At 42.9% G+C, this 16,869-nt stretch overlaps 1 protein-coding gene across 4 annotated transcripts in view; it reads right to left on the bottom strand.

Moving 5' to 3' along the window:
* Positions 1-16,869, bottom strand: part of LOC117147871 — a 55,235-nt gene that overhangs the window by 30,858 nt on the left and 7,508 nt on the right. For 3 of the 4 annotated variants that reach the window (XM_033314950.1, XM_033314951.1, XM_033314949.1), the window contains exons 3-9: positions 9,205-9,576; positions 7,589-7,761; positions 6,475-6,591; positions 6,110-6,400; positions 5,749-5,975; positions 5,296-5,499; positions 4,447-5,240 (exon numbers count right to left, since the gene is read on the bottom strand). In XM_033314950.1, the coding sequence (XP_033170841.1) occupies positions 4,812-5,240; positions 5,296-5,499; positions 5,749-5,975; positions 6,110-6,400; positions 6,475-6,591; positions 7,589-7,761; positions 9,205-9,398 (1,635 nt within the window). In that variant the 5' untranslated portion in view covers positions 9,399-9,576 and the 3' untranslated portion in view covers positions 4,447-4,811. Of the gene's footprint in view, positions 1-4,446; positions 5,241-5,295; positions 5,500-5,748; positions 5,976-6,109; positions 6,401-6,474; positions 6,592-7,588; positions 7,762-9,204; positions 9,577-16,869 lie in introns of those variants that run through there. The other variant, XR_004459879.1, reaches the window with a different exon arrangement.

Below are 16,869 nucleotides of genomic sequence, written 5' to 3'. Positions count from 1 at the left end.
AACCAACTCACGGTAAATGGGCCTCAGATGCTTTTAAAAAGTAATCAGGGGAGTTTGCGGCTTTATGAAGATATATGTAGCTATGTATGTGTGTATCTGTATCTGTATCTGGTGCGAGTGGATGATGAGCTCCAAGGCCTTGTGCAAATTAAACGCTTAACTAACCATTAAACAAAGTTTTGCTTGTAGCTCTGCGGTTGTTATTCTTCTGCCTGCTCTGCCTCAAGTGGGGCTCTTTTTTGGGTATAAAATTGCAATGGGCTGGTGTTTGCTGCTGGCTTTGCTTGTTATTTTTAATTAAGCAAATTTTCGGCACAAAACATAAGAAAACAGCAAACAAACAGCAGAAAGAGCACCAAAAGGGTATCCCCAAAACGGTATCAGTGTGTGTGTGTGCGTGTGTAATGTGCGTGAGTGGAAGTATAAAAGTATTAAAGTATAAATAGGGTAGGCTATTCCAGTTAAGCCACAACAGATTGTTAATTGAAAGCATTTAATGGCAAAAAACGAAATTCCGAGGAAAAAGCTCAAAAATTAGGCACAGAGTGTACTACACACACAACGCATTTAATCCGATGTGTGTGGCAAGGAAAATGCCGAAAACTCAACAATTAAAATAAATACTTGCTACCCTATCTCAATTCTAGAAGTGCAATCAAAACAACTATTGAGCTCAGAAATACCAGGTGATACCATATATGAAGTATTTGAAGTATATTGCACTTTGAATAGTTTTTAGCACTTAAAAGATATTTCAACAATATATTTTAAAAACGAATTTAAAATCCTTTTGCTTCAAGAACAACTTACTTATTTAATACTTTTGCTTAATATTGTGCTAAAAGTGCCGAAAAGTAGGCAACGAAAATTAGCCAGCTGGCACACAGATACTCATACACACACACACACACATGAGCATCAAGAAATGGGCAAATACTATAAAATGAAAAGCAAACACCGAGAGAACAACTCCAATGATTAAACGGTTTGTCAGTTTTGGGGCTTTTTTTCGTACCTCTTTCCCGCTCTTTCACCTCCCATATAGCCGTCCCTTTCTAAAGGATCTTGCGTGTGTGTGTGTTTGTCTGTGCAACTAGTTTGAGCAGCTTGTTTATCTAGTTGTACATTTATTTGGCTAACTGCCTTCAACCGCAAAATGTTTTTGTGCCCGCTTTTTTCCCCTTTAGAACCCCATCTTGTGCTGCCTATCTCGCTCGCACTCGCTCATGCTGTCTCGCTCGACGTAAAATTTTACGAGGCTCAATTGTAGCATATTTGAATTTGCACAGTTTTATGGCCTCCGATTTGCTCCAAAATAGCAATAAAAAAGCCTGGGTAAACTAAATAAATAAATACAAATTGCTTAAAACAAATAACACTTAAAAAAACATTTACGCAAAATTAATAAAGGGTGGGAAAGTTGAATTTCTTGCTTAAGCTTAAGGTGAAAAACATGTACATTATTAGACTGCATTTGCTGTAGAAAATTATTGTTTATAAAATATTTGAAAAAGAGCAGAGACGTTATTTCCCATACCTTTTCATATTAAGAATTCTTTTAAATATTTAAATTCGACAGAAAACACGCATTTAACTGAACAATTTGATTGCTTGCATTATGAATGACACATAAATAGTAGAAATTCGTTATCCTCTTGTTGCAATCAGTTTGCGTTTAATTTCAGATACTTCCCTGTTGCCATGTACATCCATTTAAAGATTGCAGCTACAAACTACTGAATCCGAAAATTGTTTTTGGTAACAACTTTTTGACTGTCGCTGCCGGCTGCATGAAACAAAAAAAAAAAAAAAAAAGAAAATTGTCATGATACTTTATAATGTTATTCCGTTGCTGCTGTTTCTGCCACTTTTCTTGTTTTTGCTACGGCATTATCCGACTTTCGCTTTGTCATGAGTGCTTACATTTTTTCCCCTGTTTATTTTTGCAAGTTCATTCGATTTTTTTTTATATTTATCCTTTTTTGCTTTTGTGTCACTGCGAATGTTTTGCATGTTTTACTATTTTTTGGGTAGCGCCAACACAAAAAACAAGTGTAAGTTTAACAAATTATTTTAATATTTTCGATCGGAATACTTGGTTTTCTTTAACAGCAAAATACACTGAATGTTTCTCTTTTTATAAAATTAATTTATTTAGCCTGGCAAATAAGTTTGTTTTATATGCAAAATTGCATCACTTTAGATTGCTGCACACTTGTTTTAAATTCACATTGCAACATGTATCTAATTTTTAGAGTAGGGTACTCGTAAGTCGTTGCACTCTGCTAAATGTCATTGTTCCCTTTTTTTTTCTTTGCCTTCACTTAATATTTTTTTACCATTTTCTCGTTTGGCGTTGGGCGGTCGGGATGTCCTTGCACCTACATACGTACGATATCTGTAAATAAATGCATGCATTTCCCCCAAAAGTATGTTATGCCTGCTGCATTCCACATATCCACAATTCAGAGCCAAACAAAAAAAAAGAATATAAAAAAGGAGCGACGCCGACGCCGCCCATTCGATTTTTATATGCCGTTTTCAATAAACAGACGCCGCTCTTGGTGAGCTTTTTATGCAGCATTTCCCAGCTTTTCTCGTCCTGCGGCAGGCGTTCAAAAACAATCAAATATGGAAATTTCTCGGACCCGAATCGGCATTCAGAAACCAGTAGCCAGTAGCCAGTAACCAGTAGTCAGTAGCCAGTTTCCGAAGCTGGCAACTGGGCCACACATAATGCGCATATGTGTCCACAGCGATATTGTCCTTGTCGCTGCCACATCCGTCTGCCATATCAGCCATACTCGTATCTGCCACCCCCCTGCCATCGAAAATGTCTATATGTTGCACGATTTGACTGCATATTTTTGGCGTGTAAAAAATGGAGGGGGAAGGGGGAAGGGGGTGGCAGTGGGTGGGGCGCACAGATAACTATTTTCGATTGCGCATTTCAGTGCGTTGAGGCGGAAATATTTCAATTGTGGCGCTGACTTGTAATTTTTCATGCACTCTAGTTGTGGCAGGCGGGCACAATTGGGGTGGTGAAATCAGCTGTCACACTTTCATAATACACCAAACCCACCCCTAGCTTTTGGTTCATTTCCAATGAAATGATAGGATAAAAGACATCAGATTAGAATAGACGTCTTTAACTTGCTTAAATTGAAGCAAATGTTAGATTCTCGCCTAAAATGTGTTCCTCAATTTGTTCTATTCATTTTCATAGCTACGTATTTCATTTCCCACTTACCGCACATTTAATAAAGAGTTCTTTCTCAGCTTGTTATTTCAAAAGTGCTCTCAATTTCTTAACAACAAATGCGATTGCTCAGTATCAATACGCAAACATATGCAACTGAAATGTTAGCAATTGAAAGTTATAAATTAAAAATGTATCAAGCAGGGAGAAAAATCAAAAATACATTGCTAAACTGCTTTTAAGATAAACCTCATTTTCTAAATTGAAATTTGGCATTTAGCTGGGACTATTTTTGTGACCACCGCTGTGCATGTGTGGATGGAAATAGCAATGCAGTAAACCGCAAATGTTTGTTACTCCATTACGTTTGTGTGTGGCTTTCCGTGTGTGGATGGTTTAGATTTCGCTTTTCCACATTTTCCCCCTTTGGAAATTTATTGCCGGCATTCCAAAAAAGATTCTCACTTGTATTTTAGCATTTGCCATCGATGGCCAGCTCCCAACGAACCAATTATCCTGGAAGGCCGGGCGGTTTGAGGTTACATGGAAGTTTCCCCACTGCCCAAACCCAGCACCTTCAATTATCGGCTTAGTTGGATCTGCAGTTGCAGCAGTTCGATTGCAGCAGCTGTTCGCACGGCATTTTGGGCCAGCAAACAGCAAACAGGATGCGGAAGCCCGGAAGCTGGGCAGCTGGGAAATGGGCAAGAACCTGGTTTTTGGCTGCCATTCAATTAGGTATCGGTCAGCCCAATTCAACTGCTGCTAACTGGCAACTGGAGATTTGGCGATTGCAGCTGCCCATTGTCAACACTTCAATTATCGCAATAGCAGGTAAAGGGGACATCTTTTCATCGAGATCGGGATCTTGTTTAACTATCCTTGGAAACAATTGGTGGTACGTCGTAGGTTTATATGGTTTATTTATGCGTCTAAGCACAGCTACAGCATTTGGTTTATGACCCAATAATGCCACAACATATAATTGAAACCTTTATCTGAAGGGAATGCAACGATTCGAGCTTCACATTCAGAAGGTCCTGTTTCCTCTCTCTTCCTGCATAGTTCCCCTCTCATGTTGTCCTTTTCCGCTGGCCGCAGTCTCGCAGGATATGCTAACTAAGCACCATGCCACGATATTCAACGATTTGTTGGTCACCAAGTTAATATGCATTGATGCGTTATTCATACGCCCCGTGGGACGAGCGAATAGCAAAACTCTCAATGGACCTTTGTTAATTCGTGTGTGTGTGTGTATTTTGCGTGTATTTGATTTGATGCGTTTAGTACTTAGGACAACAATTACGTTTAGGTTAACTAGCATAAATCTATAATCATCACATTATGGCACAATGTATGTTATGTAGTATATATATATAGACTGAGATATACATAGATATCGATTGATATAACAAATTAAATTTTCTGCTAACCGCACGCTTGAACCGAATCACTTTTGATTCAATCAACTCACTTGTGATTCCGCGTGATTTGCTGGCAAATTTAAAGCCCTCTTCTCGCGTGGAGAAGTTTCGTGATATCAGCTATCACTCTCCTTCTCCTCATGGAGTTTAACCCACTAATATTTTATTATACATCCACGATTTACGGTTCACGCTATCAGGCGACCCGTATTGCGATTTCGACGACTTCCGTTTCCGCCATAATTACTGCCATAATGATCGCCATTTATTTGGGTCAGTGTAGTCGTCGTATGCGGCACATAGAGACTCGTATTGTTCCGCGCGTGTCGACGTCTATACCGATATCCGGTTATCAGTTCTCGCACCGTCTTTCGGTACTTATCGGAAAGCACACAGTACAGAAAGAAATTGGAGGCGGCGTGTAGGGAGGCCAGCAGGTTACACACATTTCCCGCCACCACCTGAGTGCCAACTTGAATTTCCATATACTGATTGACTATCAAATAGATCGCCCAGGGCAGTTGGCAAACTATGAACATTAGCACCACGGCAATGAGTGTGATCGTCACGCGATTTTCCTGCGATACGCTGCCTTTTAGTCCAGAATTCGATTTGCGCTGAGGATTCAGAATTTATACAACATATCGATTTTCATCGCTTCGATTAACTCACTTTTGTGCGCCTTATGCTGCTGGCGTTGGTCAGGTCACCACGCAGATTCTTGGACCGATGCACCAGCAGAATGAGAATGGAGTTGAAGGTGGCCAGTAGAAGCAGGGGGAACACCACGAAGACCAGCAGGGTGAACAGGTTCCACAGATAGCTGTATAGCTCATCATAGCCCAGTTCCGAAAGACCATGGTTATAATAAGTCACCTAAAACATATACATACATAGATTTCCATTAATAACAACCTTTTAAGCGATGGAATATCACAGTCGTACTCCCAAACGACTGAGTGAAGGCATGTCTTTCAAAACTCAAAGCACTGATATCATTTTAAGTTATCACCGAATTTATCATAGTCATGGCACTTGTACACCCCTCGTGATTTTCACTGTTTAGCCATTTTCTCGTGTTTTTCTCCAGGGAAATCGACGGTATTTCCACCACATTTTACTCACATTTTGACAGTATTCCGTTACGTTAAATGCGAATGCATCCGTATTGTTGATGTTGTGAATCTCAGCGCTGCGCTTGCGACGCCACAATTGCAGCAAGCTCTGCGTGACCCCTGACCCCTGGCCCGCGTCTGCCCCCTCCGGATCCTGCTCCTCCAGCGTTTTTCTCAGTGTGGGCAGCGTCACAAATCCAGATGACTGCCAGTGACGGCGATGTCGTGGAATGTTCTCTAGTTTGGGGCAAAAAAGGGTTGCAACTATCAATAGTCACTTAAGAAACTTTCGAAAAGTATGCATCGAACTATTCTATTAATACACCTTCGATTTTTCCGAGTGTACACACTGCTATGCCCTCGTCACTCACCTGGCTCTCCATCACCACTGCCACTGCCCCAGTCGACGAGCAGATTAGAGCTGCCGGCCGTCGTGGACTCCATGGCGAAGTCCGGCGATTGCCAAGCGGTCGCCGGCGTGGGCAGCGGGGGCGTGGCCAGTGGGGGCGTGGCTGCCACGGGTGGCGGCGGCGGCGTGGGCGAGATGTTGGCCAACGTTTGGTTGCACGGCTGGTAGGCGTCATCAATCTGGCGCGTACCAATCGTAATTGTGTGCTCGAATGCCGTCGAGAGTGTGGACAGCAAACAGAAGATGGCCACCGCTGGCAATGCAGAATATAAGGTTCCATATGGAAATGGATTCTATTGTTTCCTGCGCCTATTTCAGCCAACTCACCTGCTATCACCTTTTTGGCCAGCGATTCCGTGCAGAATGTTTGTCTCTTGAGCGGATAGCGTATCGCAATGAATCTCTCGATGGTGAAGCACACGGCTATGTAAATTGAGATGTAACCTGTCCGTAAAAACAGAGAAAGCAATTGTGAATGGGGGCGTGGCAGTACAATACGGACGCAATCAGTGATGCACTGCAAAAATTGCGGGAAAATTCAATCGAAAAAGGAGTCATATTTATATATAAATATTATATATTTGGAAAATGTCTAATATAAAGTTAGTTCAAGCTTTGTTTAGACTATGCATTCTTTCGTGTACTCTGGAATTATAAATAAACGCCGCTCCGCTGTTAATACCCCAAACCATCCATTTTTGAACCCACACCAATTTATTCGCCGCGCGGGCTGTCAATTTATTCAAAACGCAGCGCACTCTAAGCGATTGACGTCCGTGCTGCGCTGATGAGGTTGCTGCGGAGGGCGGGATATCCAGGGGGTGGTGAAAAGTCGGAAAATGGTTCGGAAAAACGCTATCGCATGGCAGTGAGCCTCAGCTGACCGCTGGCATTTCGCAGAAAGCGCTGCTTACTATACCTCGTAAATTGGCAGAGCTCAATGAAATTGATGCACAACAGCAGCAGCAGCAGCCGCAGGTGCAATTCGAATTGATGGGCCCATCGCTGGAATCCGGGTGATATGGGGGATACGGTGGATGCGGGGATCCAGCCGAGGCTAACCCGTGGAACTGGGGAATTTATGGAATCCGCACCATTCCACTTAGTGCTCTCCAAACGTTGCATTTGGACTTTTTTTTGCGCCGGCAGCAATTGTTTTCACCGCATGATATGTACGCTTTTCCTATTGTAGTTTTGCCCTCTTGTGCGGGAATAATGTTAAATATAAAAACACCCTATTCCTACATATTTAAAATTGAAAGCATAGTAAGCATGAAATACTCATGTTTGGAATTTAAGATCACTCATCAAGTTTTTCGATTGAATTGGAGCCACTTCCGGTCTCACAACTTTTTGTTGCATCTTTGAATATGCAGTCCGTGTTTTATGTATTATGTATTATGTATTACCTGACCGATAGTTAATTCTAGTTAGTACTCACCGAAACTATCGCACAGCCAGACGAAATAGCCATAGAGCTGCCAGTAGAGCTTGAAGTGATATTTGGGATAGTCGTAGTGCTGGAGCGACAGGATCAACTGGCACGTCAGGTAGGCGATATCCGTGATGGCCAGTGCCGTTAGATATATGTTCGTCGTGCATCTCATGCGCTTTCTGAAAATCATCATCAAGAATATCGAAAGGAATTGCAAATGGTGTTGATTCTGTTGGGCACTCTCGTCGCATTTGGAAATCAGGCCAAACCATTTCGGTGGACAATGCAAAACGCTGCCAAGTGCAACACCAATTGAAATAGCAAATTGCCTGAAAGCCAAACGGTCCGAGGGGTTGTGCAGAGGGGGGGGTGGAAAATTCCAGGGGGGTTGGTTGATGTGATGGGCGCGGGGCCTTGGGCATTTTCCGAAATGCGCACAAATGTCGGCACAGTCATAAAGCCAAAAGATGAACAATAAAAACTAACTGTTAGCATTTAGTTTTCTCCCTGGCAGCGCCCGCAGGCTCAGATAGTTAAATTCTCTTGTATTCCCGCCAAACAAAATAAAATAAAGCAATGAAAATATTTAATTAAAAAGTCATTTAAATGTTAAGCTAGTTGCTTTGAAAAGTTGTACATATGGGTTAAAATAATTAAGCTCATAAGCTTAGTTAATATATAACATTCATGCTATAACTATCAATACATTATGAATAATAAATGAATTTGCCAGTTCCTAGCAGTGAATTTTTGCGAAAACCCAACTTATCTTTTTCCAGGTTTTCCTGGGAAATGGACATATGGTGTCATAGCAGTCAGCCTGCCGCACAGAGCACTTGCAACTGTCGCATATTTTCCGGCAGACATAAAAAACACACACACACACAGCATATCGCATATCTGTGTGCGTTTTTGCATTTGGCACATAAAATGGCTCTTATTGTTTCAGTTACTGTTATTGTTGTTGCACTTGTCCCCACCGTAGTTGTTGCTGTTGTTATTGTTATCGTTGTTGGCTGTGTGGAAATGATTTTAAAGTGCAGCGGTGGCTACAATTAAATGTCGTGTTTAATGCGCTGCGTACCTGCTCGCCGCTTCATCCATGTTCCACTTATTTCACACACACACACACACAACAGGACATGCAGTTGGATGCACAGAGAGAAAATCATGCAAGTTAGCAGGCATTTTAAATGTAAAATTGTAACTTAAAACAAGCTCAAACGAATAACTTAAAGTTTCGAATAAAATGAATGCCAAAGGCTCATATATTTTATGTGCATTGCATACTTTTCAACACTTAACCACAAGCAGGAAAATCCGATTAGTCGCTTTTGCATACCTAATCACTTAACGTTCTCCCACACTTCTTTGAAATGCCATCAGCTAAATGGTTGCTATTCGAAATTCGAAAATCTTGTGGCCCTGTTTGCATGCATAAAATAGCAGTGCCTAAAGGCCACGCCCACACCGTTGCCCAAAATCGGCTGGGCTATAATCCAGCAACAATAACCAACGAAATGGATGGGTGGGGTTCAAGGGGTTCAGGGGGTTCAGGCAGTTCAGGGGGTTCAAGGGGTCGAGGGGAGCAGGACATGTGTGGGGGATACAAGTGCACTTACCGCGTCAAAACATAAATGCTCACTGAATTTCCCAATAGTCCAATAACAAAAACGCACGGCACCAAAATGCGTTGGACAACATGCCGCACTTCCGCCATATCCGCATCCGAAAACATTTCGCCAACAGTGGCGTTCGCCTCGGCCAGCGTCGCAGTCGCTGTCGACGTCGCAGTCGACGTCGAGGACATTGTCATGACCAAGCCACCACGCCTCCCCAGCCGCCTCCGCCTCCTTTTCGCCGCCTATCCTGGCCACTTGAGTTTGGCCCGTATCGCTGGCGTTGCCCCGATTGTCCGTATCTTCGCTCGAATCCGATTCCAATTGCACTTTTGTCAGCGGCCAAAACACACACACGCCCACTGGCCACGCCCACTGGAAGAATGTGAAAGAAAACAGGACTTGAGTTAGATACACACATACGTATGTATATACGGTATGGAACTAATCTACTTAGCGCGGGCATTGTGGCAAATGTTATTGCCAACTCTTTCCGAAATAAATCACTTGATAAGGTGTCGAAAAGTATGCAATGAAATAAGCAAGCTGGCTTGGAACTGCGAAGTTCGAACGACAAACATAATGTTGCATACTTTTGGACATGTGTTTCAAATGCGTTTGTGCTTAAGCCAACTTTTAATCATTCCAAGAGGAAAATCAACACGCTGCAGCGTTATAATTTCTCACGCTAATCATTCGATATCCTTCCGTTGCCAGCGTTTCTTGCGTTTCGGATGCCTCGGAATGATTTATGGCCAACTCGGATTGGCATTGATATTGGCCAACAATCGGACAGATACAGATAGCACTTGGCCAGCAGCAGGAGCAAGGGATAGTGGGTGGATATGGCCTGCAGCTCTGTCTTGCAGCTGTTTGTTGCAGATTTCTGCAGCAACCACTTGGATATTTGCCTCGAATTACATTTGCCACACACACACTGCTGCACACACAGCCCGCATAGAAAGTTCACTTATTTATTTGGTTTTCAATTTCGGGGCTTTTTCGCTTATTTCTTTTGTTTTCAGTTCGCAACAAGCTCATTGCAACCATTTCTCGATTTTGCCACGATTTTTTCCCACGCTTTTTACCACCACCACCCACTTACAAACTGGGCAGACAAATTGCGCGTAAAATAAAACGGGAATTGCAATTGCAGCGCGGGCAACTACAAAAAACATAAGCAACGAAAATAGAGCAAGATGAACGAAATAGAAAATGGAAAATCGCAAATAGACAAAAGGAGCGCGAGGAATTGGAAAGCGTTTTAAAAACAATAAAAGTGGCAAATTCACAGTCAAGTTACCCCCAACCCCTCCACCCCCTCGAAATTCGCAAATATTGCACGTACGTGAGTGAAAACAAAAACCGAAAAACCGAAAAACGATATTCGTTGCATTAAGCGAACTTGGGTAAAGCAAACAAAAAAAAAAATAAAAAAAAATCGAGATACAAAAATGCTTTTATTTCCGCTAGCCACATCTGATGACATTTGAGAGGTTAAAAAAAAAAAATAGCAGAAAGTGAACCCACTAATTGATCGCAAAAAAACATTAACTTGTTGTCATACTTTTGACAGTTTTTTCTTTGCGAAATCGGAAAATCCTCAAAACCAAATAAGCTTAGTATAAGTGGATATTATAACTTCGATATCGAATTGGAACTGCATTCTATCTTATATCACATTTTGGCAGTGCAGTCCAGCTGCATTTGAATCCATCCGAAATGGAAGCCAGGCCACAGGAGCTGTAAAGGTCCCGCCTCAGTTATCAATGAATGAATATGGAAATGGTTGAATGAATGCTGGAATGAATGGGCATGAATGAATGAATAGCTGACTAGCTGGCTGACTGAATAATTGAATGAATGCGTGAATGAACGGCGCCTGGAAGGAAAATGCCGGAATATGGCTAAAATGCCGCCGAGTGGAACGGAATGGAATAAAACAGGCCCATCTTTTTTTCGCTTTTTTTTCATTTTACAATACGTCTGCTCTTCTTCTTCCGCGGGCTGTACTTAGTTGTTGTTGTTGTGGCAGCCGCAGGCGAACAAAGACTTTTTGTTGTCTGTTTTGTTGTTCTTGTTGGCGGTTTCTATACACATCTCCTTTTTAAGCAACAGAATTATTTTTTTTCCTGAGCCCAGGCAATTCACGGGGTATGCGAGGATTTAGGTTTAATCGTAAGAATTTGCATGAATTTTTAATGTATACTTATTATTCAGATCTAGTTAAAATAAATACAAGGCCCTCACAATTGACAATAATGCACAAATATTACGTATACGTAATGTGGGTCGTTTTAACGGAATGGAGAAAATGTATGTTTTTACAGGGTATACACCAAATCCAAAGTATCCTTTTGGTCTATATTTCTGTATATGTGTCATTTGGGCAGACACAACAAAAGATGCCTAAATTAGCACACACACACACACAGAGAAGCTCACACACACCTGGGCGTTTGACAGTTACGTGCGAAAAAGACGATGAAGAATTCTTCAGATTTTGCCCACCCTTCGGTTTTTGTTGCTACCAGGCCGCGTTCCACATTTTTTTTTTACAGTTCGGCCAGATGCAACAAAAAATGCTTACATTCCTCTAGTTTTTTTTTTTTTTTTGCATACCCCCTACCACCCCTTGCATAATTAGTGAGTGGCTCAGTGGGTAAAAAAAATAAAAATAATAATAATAGCAACAAGAGAAGCTTGGGCAAGTCAAGTGGCTGTGTGCCATTTTCTCAGCACCTGCAAAAAATGTGCCTTGCTCCTAATTGGCAGTCAACTACAAAGAAAATGGAGAAAATGGCTTTAAAGCCAGGTCCAAGGAGGCAGTCGAAAAAAAAAAGAAAAACGAAGAGAAAGCCAGGCCCGCGGCTGCGTTTTCCCTGATTAGGATAAGTTGCATTTAAGCAACATTTAAAATTAACTTTAAATTGAAAACCAGACAGAGGGAAAGCGCTCAAAAGAACCTAAGAGCACTACACTGAAAATATTTTATAGGCGAGATTAGAAATTCAAATATAGATATCGGACTATCTACCAGTGCAGTGACTTAAACATTCTATATAGCTAACTGAACTTGTCAACATATTTTTTTAACCGTGTAGAGCCTGAAGCGCTCGCCAAACCCACTGACCACATAAATCCACGAGGGCCAAGTCAACGCTTTTTGGGTTTTGTTTATCGTTGGCCGTCTTCCCAGCCCGGCAGCACTTCATCTCCTTAACCCCAGTGCATTTTGTTTACCCCGAACCAGCAGCGGCAACAAGATAAAGTCAAATAGTTACAACAGCATCATGACAAGGCAGCCCCAGTCACTCACATTGGAGTTGGAGTTGGAGTTGGAAAGAGTGCGACAGAGCCGGGCAGAAAGAGAGGGGACTACAGTCAGTCAGTCAGTCAGGGAGTCAGTCAGCCATTCCATCAGGTTACCCTAGGTCCGAGTTTCGGAGTCAGCAACCAAGGCATCCATTGCAGCCTTTGTGGCAAAACAAACAGGAGCTCGTAGTTCTCGGTGGCCAGAGGTGCGGGGGGGTAGAGTCCTTTGAGGAGGGGGAGGTCGCAAGGGGTCGCAAGGGGTCGCAAGGGGTCGGCAGCTCCGACAGCTTCTTCTTTCACTTGAAACTACAACAACCAGTGCGCTAAACTATACTATACCGACTTTGTGGCATTGAGAACGTCGGCAAAAAGGAGAAAAACACCGTTCTTATTTATTTGCACTTCAAGAAGGTACACTTCACGAGTTACCCTGTAATTTGAACAAACCAATGTGCTAATCATAGTTCTAGTTAATTACCAAGTGAAAGTAAGAAAACTTATGATATCTATAGAAATAAAATGATGGCTAATTATTATCTAAAACCTCTCGTTAAAATTGTAATTTAGTCCCCCGTTTTAAAGGCACAGTGTTAGTGGAACATAGCAAGCAGATTTTGGTCCTGGCAAGGATACCTCTTGGAAAACTGTCGGGAACAAAAAAAAAACGGTGCAAGTACAGTTTCCCTCAGGTATTTTTGCATTTGATTTCCAAGTTCTGTCTCGTCGTAGCCGGACTTTTGTGGTGAGCTTGGAAATGGGGAAAGAATATGCCCAGGACTCGCAGGACACGGGGACCGAAAAGGGATGTGGATCCGGATCGGGATACGGATGACGGTTGTCCGGACTGAGGCCAAGGTGCAGCATTGCCGTGACAGCCCATCAACTTGCATTTCCCCCACCCGATTTCCCATCGCCACACCCCAGATTTCGCAACCCAGTCTGCTCTTTTTTGATGATGCCCCGGCTTGGCAGACAAAATTGCATTTCGCTCAAGGTGTGACCAGGTCCGAGTGCAATGCGAAGTCCCCTGCCAAGCGTTTATAAATCGTGTGACAAGCACATATACACAGCAAAAGTGGGAAAAACAACATAACAACATATAAAAAACTGATTTCCTTTCAGACCACTTTTTGTGCCCAATTACCCGGTTATGCCAGGCAAATGGTTTTATAATTAGCCGTTTAGTTATTCAAAGGGTTAGTCACTGATTTTTTACTGTGTAGCAAAGTGGTGGGGGGAGGAATTCTGCGCAAAGGACCAACGTCCATTGCCATAAAACTTAAACAAGTTATTTATGCACACGCGTTGCGTGCTTGAAGCTCGTTTTCAATTGCAGCTGGCGAATGTTTAAGAGCTGTGGAAAGTGAGGGAATGAAAATGGGCGGAGGGTGTATGCAAGGTGCATGAAAAGTGGGGAAAAGCGGCGGAAAAGCGGGGCCAAAGCGGTGCCTGCAATGGGGCCTTAAGTTATCAACATGGAATGCAATTTTCCAAACTGTCTATTTTCTATGCAAATTCGCTTGCATTTCACAACGCGCTGCGCTTTGCGCTTTTGCTCTCTATCTTCCAGCAGCCACGCCCACCGCCGCCTCTAAAGGGGCTGGTGTGGGACAGTCGGTGCAGACAGGCCATATCAGACATATCACAGAGAAAGCTGAGAGCGAAGAAAGCAGCAGCGGCAGCGGCGGCGGGGTAAAAAAGCGTCGCACAAACATGCAAATGTGTTGCATAGTTTAGGGCGCCACACCCACACACACACACTCACACACTCACTCACACTTATCAAAAGCATCCTGGCCCTTCTCTGTGTGTGTGTGTGTGTTTGTGCGGCATATTAACTTGATATATATTTAGCTGGCAAATATAATGCTTACGACAGATTCCTTTTATTGCCTGGCGAGAAATAGGCAAACGTAATTGGAAAAAAACAGCTCTTAAAATTTCTATAAAATTGCCTAAATTCCGAGCCGTGTTTTCCGTGCAAAACTGCATTGAACTCTGGGCCACTTGGGCCCGGCTAATCAGCGAGCTCTTCGGGGTCTGCTGCTGTTGTTGCATCATTGACGGATGCCAATGGCATGCTTAGCCCCTTTTTTGGCCAACGCTTACGGGGCTGCCACAAAATCAAGCCACATTGATGGAGAGAGCGCGTCAACGCCAATGAAAAACCAAATGAGCGTCGCTTTGAGCGCTCCACTCGATTAACACGTTGCGCCGCATAGTAGTAGCCATCGGGTTTGGTGGCCAGTGGGCGGAAGGTCCTGCGATTGATGGGCGAGTGGCGTCACTACTGAACTGAGCCAAAAACGGGCTAACTGACCCGATGGAGGCGTAACTCTTCAACTGGTCACGTGACTAGCGACACCCCAACCATACACTCGCAAAAGAAAAGGTTTGCGGATAATGTTATATTTGAGTAAGCTCAACTGGATTGAAAAAGCCCGGGCAAAATCATGTCGACTTAAAGCCGTGATTGGTTGATTGGTCTAGCTTTGAGCCATATGTGCAGCTTAGCTATTTCTGCTCGATTCGGGACAATTGGCGCCGTTGCTCAATTGCACCGAGCAGAGATGGCGATTGAAGGTGTTTTGGCTGCCAACACGTTGGCGATGAAATTTAGTAGCGTGTGTAGCAGAAGTAGCTGCGAATCCCTTCTGACATTGACAAATAGTGTGCGAAGTACAATGCACACACGCACACACACACACACACACACAGGCACGCACACAGACGCGCTAACTGACACACGCATGCCGTGGCAAAATGTGTTGCATACTTGCGGGCGCAAATTATTGCCAGCAGGCAGCTGCAGCTGCGACGCTCAGGTCTCCTGCTCCTTGTGCTGATCCTGCTGCTGCTGGTGCTGCTGCTGCTCCTGTTTTTAGCTCCTCCTCCCCGCCAGCTTGCTAATTAACAAAGCACTTTACAGCTGTCCGTGGCATTTGGGCCAGCGGGGGCGGTGCACTGGCAAAAACCAAACCTAAACACACGAGTTAGCTGATAAAATGCTTCACAATCTTACTTGCTGCTGTCTTATTAAGTTTAACATATAAAAACATAGAGTATTTACATGTTTAGAAAATTAACAAGTTTACAACCAGCTGGGCTGGCAACTTTTCGCGCAGTGCACTTTATGCCTTACACCTGGCCCAAAAACAACAGCACAGCCGCAGCAGACAAAGCCTTTAGGACCATCGTCTCTGCGCAAGCTTATCCCGTTTCTTGGGCCGCCTCAGTACCGCCCCAGCCACGCCCCCCTCCACACGGCTGCATTAATTAAATTTTATAACGCCGCCACTGCAGCTGGCTGTGTGGAAACGTGGCAGCGTGGAAACACGTGACGCAGCAGAACGCGTTGCATAATTTGATGGCGCCAACGGCGAACGGCGACAACGTTTAGAATTTGTCGCCAAAAGTTCCGCTGCGACCATGCAGGATTATGGTATGGTGCAGCATATATAACCAGGTATTCCCACAGCCCAGTTAAACGCTTCAACGAATGTCGATATCAATATGGCTTCGAGCAACTTTAAGTTTGAAACACTACAACAAAATTACGCTCAATGTGAAATCCCTTTCATGGTAAGCAAAAAGCAAATTCATAGCACAAGGATAACAATATTTAAAAATTAATTGCCAGCTAAACTTTGAAAACGCAAGCTAACATGGAAAAATAAACAGAAAGCACTGCCAGCCATAAATTACTATTACATTTGCAAATTACAGGAGTATTGATTATCAAATTTTTGACGATTTTTAGCCAAGGGTCATTTAATTATGCTTTTAAAACATTAAAGTTCTGCGTAAAAAAGGAAAATTTAAATTCTGCTTAATGTTTAATACCTTTCGTCACTGGTAAAATCGTAATTATATTCTGCATTTAAATATCTCTCTTATCGAGTGAATTCACCATTTTCTCCGATTTTCCCAGCATAATTGCATTATGTAAAAACAAATTGCTGATGAATTGCCTGAGAGTTGTGAAATTGCGGATCGCCAGCTGACTTAATTCCATTAGATGCGTTATTCGCAATTATTCACAATTATTCACAATTATTTATGTTGCCGAGTGGTTAACCAAGCGTTTATTTATTCACCATTATCTTTTATACGCTGTCAATTAATTGGCCTAAGGACTTGAGGCGTTTTGTCCGTTTTGTCCCCGAAAAGAAATTAGGACCGGAATTGGAATGAAAACTTAACAATTTTGCAACTCTAATCTGCGCGGCAATAAAATGGAAATGCTGCAAGGAGAAAACTTCGCCACGCGACCAAGGAGAATAAAAACGAAAATAAAACGGGAAAATAGAAATAAGTGGAAAAGCGTCACGAAAATGCTCAGACAGCGAAAGC

The sequence above is a fragment of the Drosophila mauritiana genome, chromosome X (genome assembly GCF_004382145.1).
Source record: "Drosophila mauritiana strain mau12 chromosome X, ASM438214v1, whole genome shotgun sequence".
In the NCBI taxonomy this organism is placed as follows: Eukaryota; Metazoa; Arthropoda; class Insecta; order Diptera; family Drosophilidae; genus Drosophila; species Drosophila mauritiana.
Note: the sequence above shows the minus strand (reverse complement) of the source record. Positions and strands in the feature narration are given on the sequence as shown.